The sequence below is a fragment of the Macrobrachium nipponense genome, chromosome 19, assembly GCF_015104395.2.
Source record: "Macrobrachium nipponense isolate FS-2020 chromosome 19, ASM1510439v2, whole genome shotgun sequence".
In the NCBI taxonomy this organism is placed as follows: domain Eukaryota; kingdom Metazoa; phylum Arthropoda; class Malacostraca; order Decapoda; family Palaemonidae; genus Macrobrachium; species Macrobrachium nipponense.
Genome location: NC_061088.1, coordinates 82,950,276 through 82,962,775, shown reverse-complemented (window position 1 = coordinate 82,962,775; position 12,500 = coordinate 82,950,276). Strand labels below are relative to the sequence as shown.

General features: G+C 36.4%; 1 protein-coding gene across 1 annotated transcript in view; it reads left to right on the top strand.

Annotated features, from left to right (window-relative positions):
- The window catches only part of LOC135212176 (nephrin-like), a gene marked incomplete in the record, with an annotated part of 432,889 nt that overhangs the window by 325,805 nt on the left and 94,584 nt on the right, over positions 1–12,500 (top strand). Inside the window, 1 exon segment of the mRNA XM_064245617.1 lies at positions 3,504–3,803. Coding sequence (XP_064101687.1) covers positions 3,504–3,803 — 300 coding nt within the window.

Here is a 12,500-nt window from a genome sequence, read left to right as displayed (position 1 = left end):
TTATATACTAATTAATTTATTTATGCATTTATTTCTTTAGAATTTCACCGTTAAACTCGACGGAATGGAAAGGCGTCTTATTATTTAATTAATAGCTGATATGTTTTTAATTCACAGTTCTTTATTTATATATTAACTTATTTTATTTTGCAGACTTCATTGCAATGAGTAAATTCATCTCCCGCTTCGTTTTTAAAGTCTTTATGAAACGAAGTCTTTATGAAACATTTTGTATGTATATTCGGTTAGAACGGAAAGCTCATTGTTGTTGTTCTCTGTAAATTCATGAAATCTATTTTTAATTTCCCGAGAGTACTGTGAAAACAAATGAAAACTGAAGCCTTGTTTGTTATATTCAGACTTACTAGAGTATCTCGAATATTTACAGCTCTGCACATTTATTTTTACTCACAGTTATTCATGAAATTGTTTAGGTATCGCCATAAATATCGGTTAATACTTGTTATTCTGTGTGTGTGTGTGTGTGTGTATGTATTTTTTATATATATCGAAGCTACGATAAAGAATTACTTATTTCATAATTCATGCAATTTGTTTTTCATTATACAGGCTGTCCATAAAGTCCCAGTACCATTACAAGCAATACTTGTAATGGTACTGGGACTTTATGGACACCCTGTATAATAAGGAAATTTTTCATATTTGTTTCACAACTCATGCAGTTGTTGAAATTTAACATGTAATTAATAATAAACACATCATTTTGTTCAAAATATGTATTGTTTTTTTTTAAGTATGAAAAAATCATTTATAAAATGGTCTGTTAGAAGATACTTACAAAAGAATTTTGATAGCTCGGTAAAATATTAATATTTCAAAAGATACGCCCTAATTAAGTCGACCCATATTTCTTTGCGAACGGGTTTTTTTTTCCCAAGAAAAAAATAAAAAAAAGGACTCCAAAATGGGAAATACGTGTCCGAAGTAAAATCTGATGACACCGCTTTGAAAAGTAACGAAAATCACTCCGCCATCCAAAGACTTTCACAAACTCGTTTTGGGGATTCTGACAAATATCGCACAAGTTATCGGGACTGCGAGGAGGAGGAGGAGGAGGAGAAGGAGGAGGAGGACAACCGCTTTGATACCAAAACTGCTAAATATTTCTTCCTCACTCTCGAGCTCTGGTGGAAATCCATGGCCACCCCCCCCCCCCCCCCCCCCCCCCCCCCCCCCCCGCCCGATTCCTGTGGGGACCCCCCTCCCCTTAGATAAAACTTAAACGGAAAGAAATAATCTTCTTGAGGAAAACTCGGAAAGGAAAAAAAAAGGTAATTGAGAACATAACGGTAAAAGTTTGGTTCTAACGTGTGTGTGTGTGTGTATATATATATATATATATATACACATATATACTTTGGTTTTTTAACTATTGTTTTGTAGCATATGTCACCGTTAAAGCTAATTCTTCACGCACGCCAAAGCATACTTACAATCAATCAGTATATATATATATATATATATATATATATATATATATATATATATATATATATATTATATATATATCTTACAATGATAAAAGGCCTATCGCTACATATATCCAATGCCCCACCTTGTAGGAAAGTTCCCCTAACTCCGTTTAAAACTTGACTCGCAGGGAAACTTCTTAATTCTTAGTAAGTAATATTCCCCTCGTTGAATAAATTGGACATCTTTGCTATCATTTTGCAAAAACTTTTTTTTTTTTTTTTTTTTTTTTTTTGTAAGGGTTTCACCGAGATACTATTTGGGTGTTTTCAAAATATATTCCTAAAGGACAAACTAATGAAGCATTGTACAAGGACGGTTGAGAGTAATCAATCTCTGTCTATATGTGAGAGTTTGTGTTATGAACAGTACTGATTGCCATACCTGAGCCAGGGCCATGCTCTCTCTCTCTCTCTCTCTCTCTCTCTCTCTCTCTCTCTCTCTCTCTCTCTCTGGATAGTGTATGAAATGTGTTGATAGCCTTGTCTGCTGTAGTTTGTGTATTTTTATGCTACCCGTTCAAATCTATGTTCGATTAAATATTTGATTCTGTCAGATATTATTGCCTCAGCAGTTTTGAACGTGAATTTTGGTGGAAATCATTATTTCAACTTCATTACGGGACAGAGCTTCGTTCTAAGTCATTTACAAAGATGTCGAAAGGGTTATATTGGACGAGTAATCAAATTGGAAACGTAAGTAGGAAAAACATAAATATTAATCGTTATTTGAGAGAGAGAGAGAGAGAGAGAGAGAGAGAGAGAGAGAGAGAGAGAGAGAGAGAGAGAGAGAGAGAGAGAGTAGGTTTCTTGTTGAGATAAAGGGAGAGATTTTCACTCTCAAAGTCATAAATCAGGGCAATGGCTCTTAAACGTATATCGTCTAGATGAAAACGCGGGGCGAGAAGAAACACAAAATAAAAAAAATAAAAAAATGGGAGAAAGCATACAGTGATGGCCAACCAGGTTGCACAAGGGACTGGAAATCTTATTTACATGCATGGTTCCGTTGACGTGGATGGATAGGTTTGCAATGAGAGAGAGAGAGAGAGAGAGAGAGAGAGAGAGAGAGAGAGAGAGAGAACGTTCCCATAGAAATGGGGTCAGTGCATTTCAAAGTGGAATATTGCTTTTGTCGAGTAAAATGACCTGTCTGTAGTTTTTTTTTTTTTTTTTTTTATGTTACCCGGCATTTTTGTTTGTTTGTTTATTTGTTTGTGCCGTCATGAAAGGACGCGCTCGTAATGGATATAGCGATTTTTGGTTCTTGGCGTAGAATTTTAGTCAAAATCCGATGTTTTGGTTATGTATTAACTACTAACCTGTTCAGTTATGTGATTTTCAGTATGTTCTGTACAAATTTGCGTTCACAGTTTATATATATATATATATATATAGATATGTATGTGTAGATATATTATATATATATATATATATCTATATATATATATATATAGATTATTGTATATTGTGTATAATATATATATTATATATATATAATAATATATAAATACATTGTGTATATATCCTACTATATATGTGATCCGAAAAGAACTTTTCTGATAAGGAAAGTCACCTTGTGGCCTATTCTGCAATATTTCTGCTCTGTATTCTTTGACTCTTCTTTCATAATTATATGTTTTATATTGTTTAAATATCTAATTTGATCTGTTTTCAAAATTTATATGTCTTCCCTTAGGGCGGTAATGCCCTCAGTGCACCCCTTTCATTCCTTTTACTGTAACTCCGATCATATTCTCTTTCTTCCATCTTACTATCCACCCTCTCCTAAGAATTGATGCCTAGTACAACTGCGAAGTTTCCTTCCTGTTACGCCTTTCAAACATTTCTACTGTCAATGTCCGTTTCAGGGCTGAATTACATTAGAGGTCCCAGCGCTTGGCGTTTGGCTTAGATTATATATTTTATTCTATTGTATTAATATGTGTCTTGTATTATTCATTTCGATAAATGGAGACTATAGACTTTACATCAGGTCGTTTTTCATTACAGTTCCGCCAGATCGAGTTATCCTGTCGGGCCCTTCATCGTCCCGTGTGGGAGACAACGTGACCCTCTCCTGCAGCGCAGAGAACTCCAACCCTCCGGCAGATTTGTCCTGGGTGGTTGACAGTCAGCCGTGGGCCGACGCCACCACCCGGCAGGACAGAGCCGGGAGAGGCGGCTGGCACGCCGTCAGTACCGTCGTCATTACGGTGCCACCCATTGACAGGGACATGATGTTTACCTGTCACGCCACCAACCAAGCCCTTGGCGAGACCAAGGTCGACACCTACATCCTCAATGTGATTCGTAAGTGTTCGGAGTCTTTTCGCTTTCTGTTTTAATCCCTTCCCGCCCCCCCTTTTTTTTTCCTATTATACAGGTATTTTTTATGGTTTCACCCAGTGTAATGAAGGCCGCACTAATTACCTCGGTAATTGATACGCACTTAAGCAAAATTTTGAGTTCTTTTTTTTTTTTCCATCGAGCAATTCAAACAAAGAATAGTAGTGCTGATTATGAACCGACTCGTACTGGAACTCATTCGAAAAGGGCAAAGCTAATTTTTACCTTTGATTTCATTTTCTGTCACTTTTGCCCAATCATGGTTCTCTCTCTGATCAGGGATGTATACTGGGAGCTCTTCAGATTCTTCTCTGGAATGGTTTCGCGATCACTATAAAGCGTTTTCCAGTTTCCCACAGGTTCCTGGGCGATCCTCAGTCATAATTATCTTGAATGTGTGTGTGTGTGTGTGATCTTTTAAGCGTCAATTGTATTAGAGTTGTATTTCCAATACTCTAGTGACTGAGACCAGTAGAATTCAAATATATTCTTCAGTAAAGATTTATCATCAGTGATTAAGTGTGTCCTCTTGCAATGCATTTTTTTATATTACAAAGGTTTCATGGCTTTATAATTAAAAGTCTTATGGCTTTATAATTAGAAAGGCCTCATGGTTTTATAATTAAAACGGTTTCATGGCTTTATAATTAAAAAAGTCTCATTGCTTTATAATAAGAAAGGTCTCATGGCTTTATAATTAGAAAGGTCTCATGGCTTTATAATTAAATAGGTCTCGTGCCATTATAATTAAAATCGTCTCATGGCTTTATAATTAGAAAGGTCTCATTGCATTATAATTAAAAATGTCTCGTTGCTTTTGTATAACTCGCATCAAGCGGCAATTTTGGTCGTAGGTTGACGGAAGGGAAGGTCACAGATGCGACGTTTAATTTAAATGTCAATCCAAAAATACAAGATCAGAATCGCAATCAGCGCCTCTTTCTTCTGCTATATCCTTGACATGACTGAGAAGACAGCAACCTGTCTTTTCTCTACGTGAAGTCATGCGCGAACTGACCTCCTTTTCCCTCGAACAAGGTCCTTCAAATATTCGTATATTTAGAGGACCTTGCCCGAGACCTTGAAGTCCAGGGGATTGTTAGTCGACTCGAAGCAATTGATGTCAGAATTAAACGCTAAGAAACTAGAAAAAGAACTGGTTCTGTGATGTCTAATGATAAACTTCGAATATTTTTATTGGAACAGATTATTGTCTTACTTTTTGTTAATGTTTTGCGGATATTTATTACTAATGCTTAACTCATGCTTCGGAGAATATATCTTTGATAACTGAGAGCTTGTTCTGTAAACCATTGAATAATTTTAGTTTATATATATATATATATATATATATATATATATATATATATATATATATATATTTGTGTGTGTGTGTATATATATATATAATCTGATTTTTCTCTACACAAAAGTCTTATTGATATTTGAATCACATAACTTCATAAAAACCTTTCAATATTCATTGATACATCCATATTCACACACACACACACTCTCCAGCAAATCCACCAATGTGGACAAGATTGGACGTCATTTATGATTAAACAGAGATGCTATTGAACCCTTACAGGGACAAGAAACACGCCAATATAATGTCAGTAAGTTATTCAGCCGTTTCACTTTTATATCGCCGTCTTTTAAAGTTAATTAGTGGCTGACTTTCAAAGTTTCAGCACTAATTAAATTAGCAAAGGAATCTTAATGAAGCCATTCATATGACCAGTATTTTGAGCTAAAAATGTCGATATTAATTATCAGTAATGCCCAAGAATGAGAGACGAGAGAGAGAGAGAGAGAGAGAGTACATCATTGTTAACAATGTTGCAAACGTAGAGATTTGGCAAATGATATATATGAATACACACATGGTGTACATTTAGATAATATATATATATATATATATATAATATATATATATATATATATATATATATATACCCATACATACCTTATATATATATAAGGTATGTTTGTATATCTGTGTTTCATGCTGTGCGTTCAAGTGCATCTGTGGGTTGTTAAATTTTCTTTTTATTTTTGTTTAATATCTATTTCTTCTTGAAGTTTGTTTTCGTAATTTTTGATTGATTTGTTTTTCCTCGAAATTTCCTCCAAAACGTCATTATTTTAATTTAGGGAAATGTTGGACTTTCACCAGAGCGCCTCAGTGGCGTGACCGGTATGGTCTTGGCCTGCCACCTCGGTGGCCGCGAGTTCGATTCTCGGTCATTCCATTGAGGAGTAAGAGATGTGTATTTCTGGTGATAGAAGTTCACTCTCGACGTGGTTCGTAAGTCACGTAAAGCCTTTGGTCCCGTTGCTGAATAACCACTGGTTCCATGCAACTTAAAAACACCATATAAACAAACAAACCAGAGTATTGCGTGTTGGCTCAGTGCAGATCAGTGACAACTTTTAATTCCTGGTCAGACTTATATATAAACATTAGCCTTCCAGATTAATCACCCGAAGAATTATCCTTTTGTTTGATCACTGGGGGAAAAATACCTTAAAATAACAATGTTGATGAATTCTCGAAAGAATTTTTTTTTAACGCCGTACATTAATCATAAACTTTTCCTGGTGGGAGTCATGAAGATAAGGGGAAATAACCTCTAAGGGTGGACGTTTTATGGGTTATATTGGGATGCCATTTGCACGAACTTTCCGTACGAGTGGATAAGGGTTCTTGACCCGTATGGGGGAGTCCAGAAAGGCGATGTCAGTATACAATATGTATAAAGGTGATGAGAATGACGAAGTTTTCCTCCGTCTCCGAAAAGAAATCCAATAATATTAGGAGTAAGAATACATGCATACATAGATACATTTCATATATATATATATATATATATATATATATATATATATATATATATATACATATATATATATACATATATATATATATACATATATATATGTCGTGTGTGTGTGTGTGTGTGTGTGTGTACATGTATAAGTACGTTCATATACTTGCTGTTATGTAAGCATCCTGATGTCTGACTTGGAAGGGACCTAGTAGACGCATTTTTAATATTCGAACAGTGTTTTTCCTTTGAATGGTTGGCCTTTGTAACTCGGAGGTAAACTGGCTGACAATTTTAACCGTATTCAGGGCAGTGTGTGTTTGACTTTTAAAAGATTTGTACGTGATATGAAGTAAGAGATTTATACGTGATATGAAGAGAGAGAGAGAGAGAGAGAGAGAGAGAGAGAGAGAGAGAGAGAGAGAGAGAAGGGGTGTAAAAATTATTTTAAATCAAAAGGTTATTGAAACAAATTTAAATAATTCTCTCTCTAAATTACTTTAAATCCAAATATTATTGAAGCAATTACAAGTCTCTCTCTCTCTCTCTCTCTCTCTCTCTCTCTCTCTCTCTCTCTCTCGGGAGTGAGGTAAAAATGATTTTAAATCCACATATCATTGAAACAATTACAAGGATCTCTCTCTCTCTCTCTCCCTCTCTCTCTCTTTCTCTCTCTCTCTCTCGGGAGTGAGAGGTAAAGATGATTTTAAGTCCAAATGTTATTGAAACAATTACAAGTCTCCTCTCTCTCTCTCTCTCTCTCTCTCTCTCTCTCTCTCTCTCTCTCTCTCTCCTGCCTCCATCCATCCAGCCATGATGCCTTTTTCCCCCCGTTTTCCTCTGGACTGACCAAGGGGGTTCACAGAGATTTGAGGGCGAGAAAAAGTGATTTTTGTAGAGGAACCGTTTTCGGGAACGGTTTCTTGTTATTTTTCCCGACCCCTTGAGACCTTTGATAGCATTTAGGGGAGAAAATACGAAATAAGATGGCGAGCACTTCAAAGACGATCAATATATATTTTTTTATATATATATACGTCTCCACATATCACTTTTCGAAAAGGGAAGACGGGGTCTGTATACAGACGCGCGCGCGTGCAAGGTTCAGCCCACTTGAGCGCCTTATATGCTTTCTGTAGCCATGTATAAATGCACATGTGCGCGCATACACAATACATACGTGTATATATATATATATATATATATATATATATATATATATATATATATATATATATATAAAATACACACACACATATATGTCTAATGTATATTTGTTTTGTATATATATATATATAATATATATATATATATATATATATATATATATATATATCGATTATCAACTATAATATATAATTTATATTTTATATGAAAAAAGTTAACTGTAACACAATAATATATATTATTTAATGCAGACTGTTGGACTTATATTCCCTTATTATTACTTATGTAGAAAAACGCATTTATATAAACATTCATTTCGAACAAAATTCATTTGTATATATTCGGAAGTTAATTTCATCGCAATCTGGAAGTAATGATTCTTGAGGAAGGAACGAGACACTGTCAATCACATCACTTCAGGGCAAGAAGAAGTATATGCCCTTATTTCATGATACGCTTTGTCAATAACACAAAAGGAAAGATATATGAATGGTCCGAAGGTACGAATACAAGGGCGTCAGGTAATGAGCGAAGGATTCGTTTTCTTCTCTCAGAGTTTCGTTCGGTTTCCCCGTCGGGGCTTCAGAAGGAAGCGCTCAGCCCCCGAGAGAGAATCTGCGACGTCTTCACGCACGAAATCTATGAACCCGAGAATGAGCAGGAAAAAGCTTTCCCCCTTTTCTCATTTTTCTTTATTTTCCTCTCTCTTTCGTGTGGCCTGCGAAACCAGCCACTACAGACTCATTTTCGAACTAGTTTATTTATCTCGCCTTGACCCGAAGTCATTCACGGCTTGGACTATGCTGCGGCCTTTGATTAAAAAGAGGAAAGAAAAACAGGGGGGGGGGGGGGGGGGGGGGGGGGGGGGGGGGGGGGGAGAGAAAGGTGCATAGACGAGAGGATTCAAGGAGCTGACCGCCGATTCAGTCGCTCGTACTCTAGAACGACTTGAGAAGCTCCGACGAGAACAATGAACAGCGGCACCCGACGAAATATGCCTTCGGGGTCGTCAAGTAAAAAAGATGGCCGCCAATTTAACAGGGTTCTGAACAGAAGGAGGGGGATTATTAAGGTCACAAGAGAACCTCTTTCAACCCAGTTCCCTCCAAGTTCCTTTTTTTCCCCCTTCCCTTATTTCTCTCCTCCCTCTTCCCCAGGTTCCTTCCCTTATTTCGCCTCCTCCCCAGGTTCCTTTTTTCTACCCATTCCTTATCTCCTTTCCCCTCCCCAGGTTCCTTTCTCTTCTCTTCCCTTCCCTTATCTCCCTTTCCTCCCCAGTTTCCTTTCTCTTCTCTTCCCTTCCCTTATCTCCCCTCCCTCCCCTCCCCAGTTCCTTTCTCTTTCCTCTCTCTTATCTCAATCCCCTCCCTAGTTTCCTTTCTCTTCCCTTCCCTTATCTGCCCCACTTCCCAGGTTCCTTTCTCTTGCATTCCCTCATTTCCCCCTCTCCCCTCCCTCCCTCACTCCCCCCTCTCCAAAAATAAAAAATGAGAGTGCAAGGAACAACGCATCTCCGTAATCCACTCGAGGAACCCTTGAAGCGAAAGCCTCGAGGATCTTGTTTACAAGCAACTCTCTTTGCAGCCGTCTTCCCTGGTGAAGGCTTCCGTTCTGCTGTATGCTTTAGCACGCTTGGTCCTCGGAATAACAATTGAATATTTACCCTTTCTCTCTCTCTCTCTCTCTCTCTCTCTCTCTCTCTCTCTCTCTGGAATGATGTATAGGGTATTTCCATTCCAAACCCGGTCGGGATTCTGTTGGCTAAGCAGTGAACGATGTACGTGGTAGTTTGTGGGTTGTGTTGGGTCGCAGCCAAGGTAAATAAGGTCGTTGGAGCCATCAGCCTTGTCCCAGAATAAATAGCGAAGGATATATATATATATATAATATATTAATATATATATATATATATTATATATTATATATATATAATAATTATAAAATGCGTGTGTGTGTGTGTATTATATCCAGCTACTTCATTCACATATTTATCATGGTTGTCCGTTGTTCCGCTTTTGTAATTACCGAAGAGTAAAAAAAGGAATAAAAAAAAAAGCGTCCAGCGAAATATTTCAAATATCAGTGTCTCCTCACAATCACGGTCATTTGTCACAGACCCGAAAAGAAAGAAAAAAAAAAGGAGAAATCGACGTTGAAAGAATTTTAAACAAATCTATTTTCGAATTCTTATGATGCAGTTTTTTAAAACGGAAGTGAGTGAGATTAAAGTAACATGGGCAAAAATGTTTGATTTTTCAGCGGTGAATTCGTTTTGTGTCCGAGTTTCTCTGCCTTTTTATATTTTATTTTTACATTATTTTATTTATTTTTAGAGAGAGAGAGAGAGAGAGAGAGAGAGAGAGAGAGAGAGAGAGAGAGAGAGAGAGAGAGAGAGCGTTTGGCATGTTGGTCGTAGGTAGCAATTGAAAGTGCGTATAGATATCAGATGGACATTCTCTGTAGTGTACGAAAATAGGAGAAACATTGTTTTCTTCTTGTAGTAGAGTATTTTCAATACCATATTTGGTTTCGTGTTGTGTCAGCGTTAGCTGGATTTCAGATCAGCCATTGTACGTGCCGTATTGTGATCTGACATAGAGGGTGGCGCCGTGGTAATAGTTTCATTTGGAGCGTTCTGTTTATTTACAGAGGGCAAAATAACTGCTGCCTCATCGTGTTTTGCTTCTGTGGGATTCACGGTTCATTCACTTAGGTTGTTATTTGTTGTGTCTAAGTCCTAATGATATTGGATAAGTTTTCATTTTAAGAAAGATGGGATTTCCGACTATTATTAATGGCAATATATATTTGCTGCTAATTGGTACTTGTACCAACAGTTCACATGAAGTTTTGATTTTTTGTTTTGCAATTATGCAATGCAATACTACCCTAAAATGATTCTCCTTGTGCTTTTATTCATTTATTTACATTTGTGTCTATTTATTTACGTATTTGGTAACTTGTCCTTGTTTCCTAATAACTGATCTCTTCTTTCTGTATTTCCTGTTATCTTCTGTAGCTTCTTTCAGACGAAGAGTGTGTTTTCTGTCAACTCTAATTTAAAGTCAGTGGCCCCGGCAGGCCTGTTCCATATGAATATGGGCTATCTTTTGAATAATAATAATTATTAATAATAATTTTCCCTTAGTTCATATTTAAATTTGTCAGAGATTTTCCGCCATAGTCTGTGTTGAAGAGGACATTTTTGCTGATGTTTACAGCTTAATATTTCAGCCTACGCACTTGCATTCCTCTCCGGTGTGACATTTTGCTTGCATATTTTGCATTGCCTAATGTTCGCCAGCTCCCCAGACCTGAAATTCAAGTTCCCTTCTCGCTGAGAAATACGCTTAGCTGCTCTTTATTGTTTATTACGTCCAAAGATGCGATGGAGGTATTTCAGGGCAAATGAAAATCCATAGCAGGCCAACATAAAGTCTAAGATCTCTGATCACTTTTTCATTCTTTTTCACTTCCCTTTCTGAACTCGTCTCGCCCTTATTTCTTTTCGCTTTCAGGTGGGTGTGTGTTCATGACAGGTTTTTATTTTTGTTTTCACTATTATTTTTTTTAATATGGTGCGTCTCCACCGTGGTTGGTTTCAGGTTTTTCCTTTGTCTGTTGTTTTGATTTTTGTTAATACTCTTGTTAATAATTTATTCTGTTCGGAAACACTGTTATTAAGTTCAAAGTATATTTACAGTTTTTTTCATCCTTTTTTTTCCCTCTTTTTGGGAATTTTTACGTTAACCTGGTGACGCGTGTAATATAGATATATTTATTCATTGTTTACTCATATCAGAATATCCTTATTACACGTTCCCCATGTTCTCTTTATATATACTTTGCCATCAACAATATTAAGGTTCTCTTCAACGTTCCTACCTCAATGCTACTAACTGTACATTAGATATGTCATCAATGATTTATGCCATAGGGACCATATACCAGCCAACCAGCTTGAATGCATTACTAATTAATATATTACTGCTCAAAACTTAGCAGTGTCCTTTTCAGTTATATCTTAGTTCCTTTTCGAAGCTATGAAAGCCACTGAGTGCTTTGCATGTATATGTTATATATATATATATATATATATATTATATATATATATATATATATATATATATATATTTATATATATATATAGTATATATATATATATATATATATATATATATATATATATATATATCTGCATTGTTACAAAGGTCCTTTAATGCCCAATTCGCTCTACCTCGGAATTATTATATTGTCATATTTGCCAACCGAAGGGGAATTTTTTTTTAGTCGTTAATAATTTCGTCCCCTCGTGGATTCGAACCAGCGCCACAGAGGAGAAATCAGGACTTCAGTGAAGTTACCGACTCCGCCAGCAAGTATTAAAGGACAATTGTAGCTTAATGCATGTAGATGAATCGCGGTGATGTGATAAAAATTCATATATAGATATATGGGTGTGTGTGTGTGTGTGTGTGTGTGTGTGTGTGTGTGTGTAGAAGGCTTTATATGTGTAATATGAATTGGCCAAGAGTGTCCACGCAGCTTTTCTATACATTTGCCTATTCTGTCGTTCGTTAAATGCGCTCATTTTTCTCTGTTCATCGGCGCTTTCTATTCTACTCCGTTGTATCCCTCTGTCTCTTGATCTGCCTCCTTATTT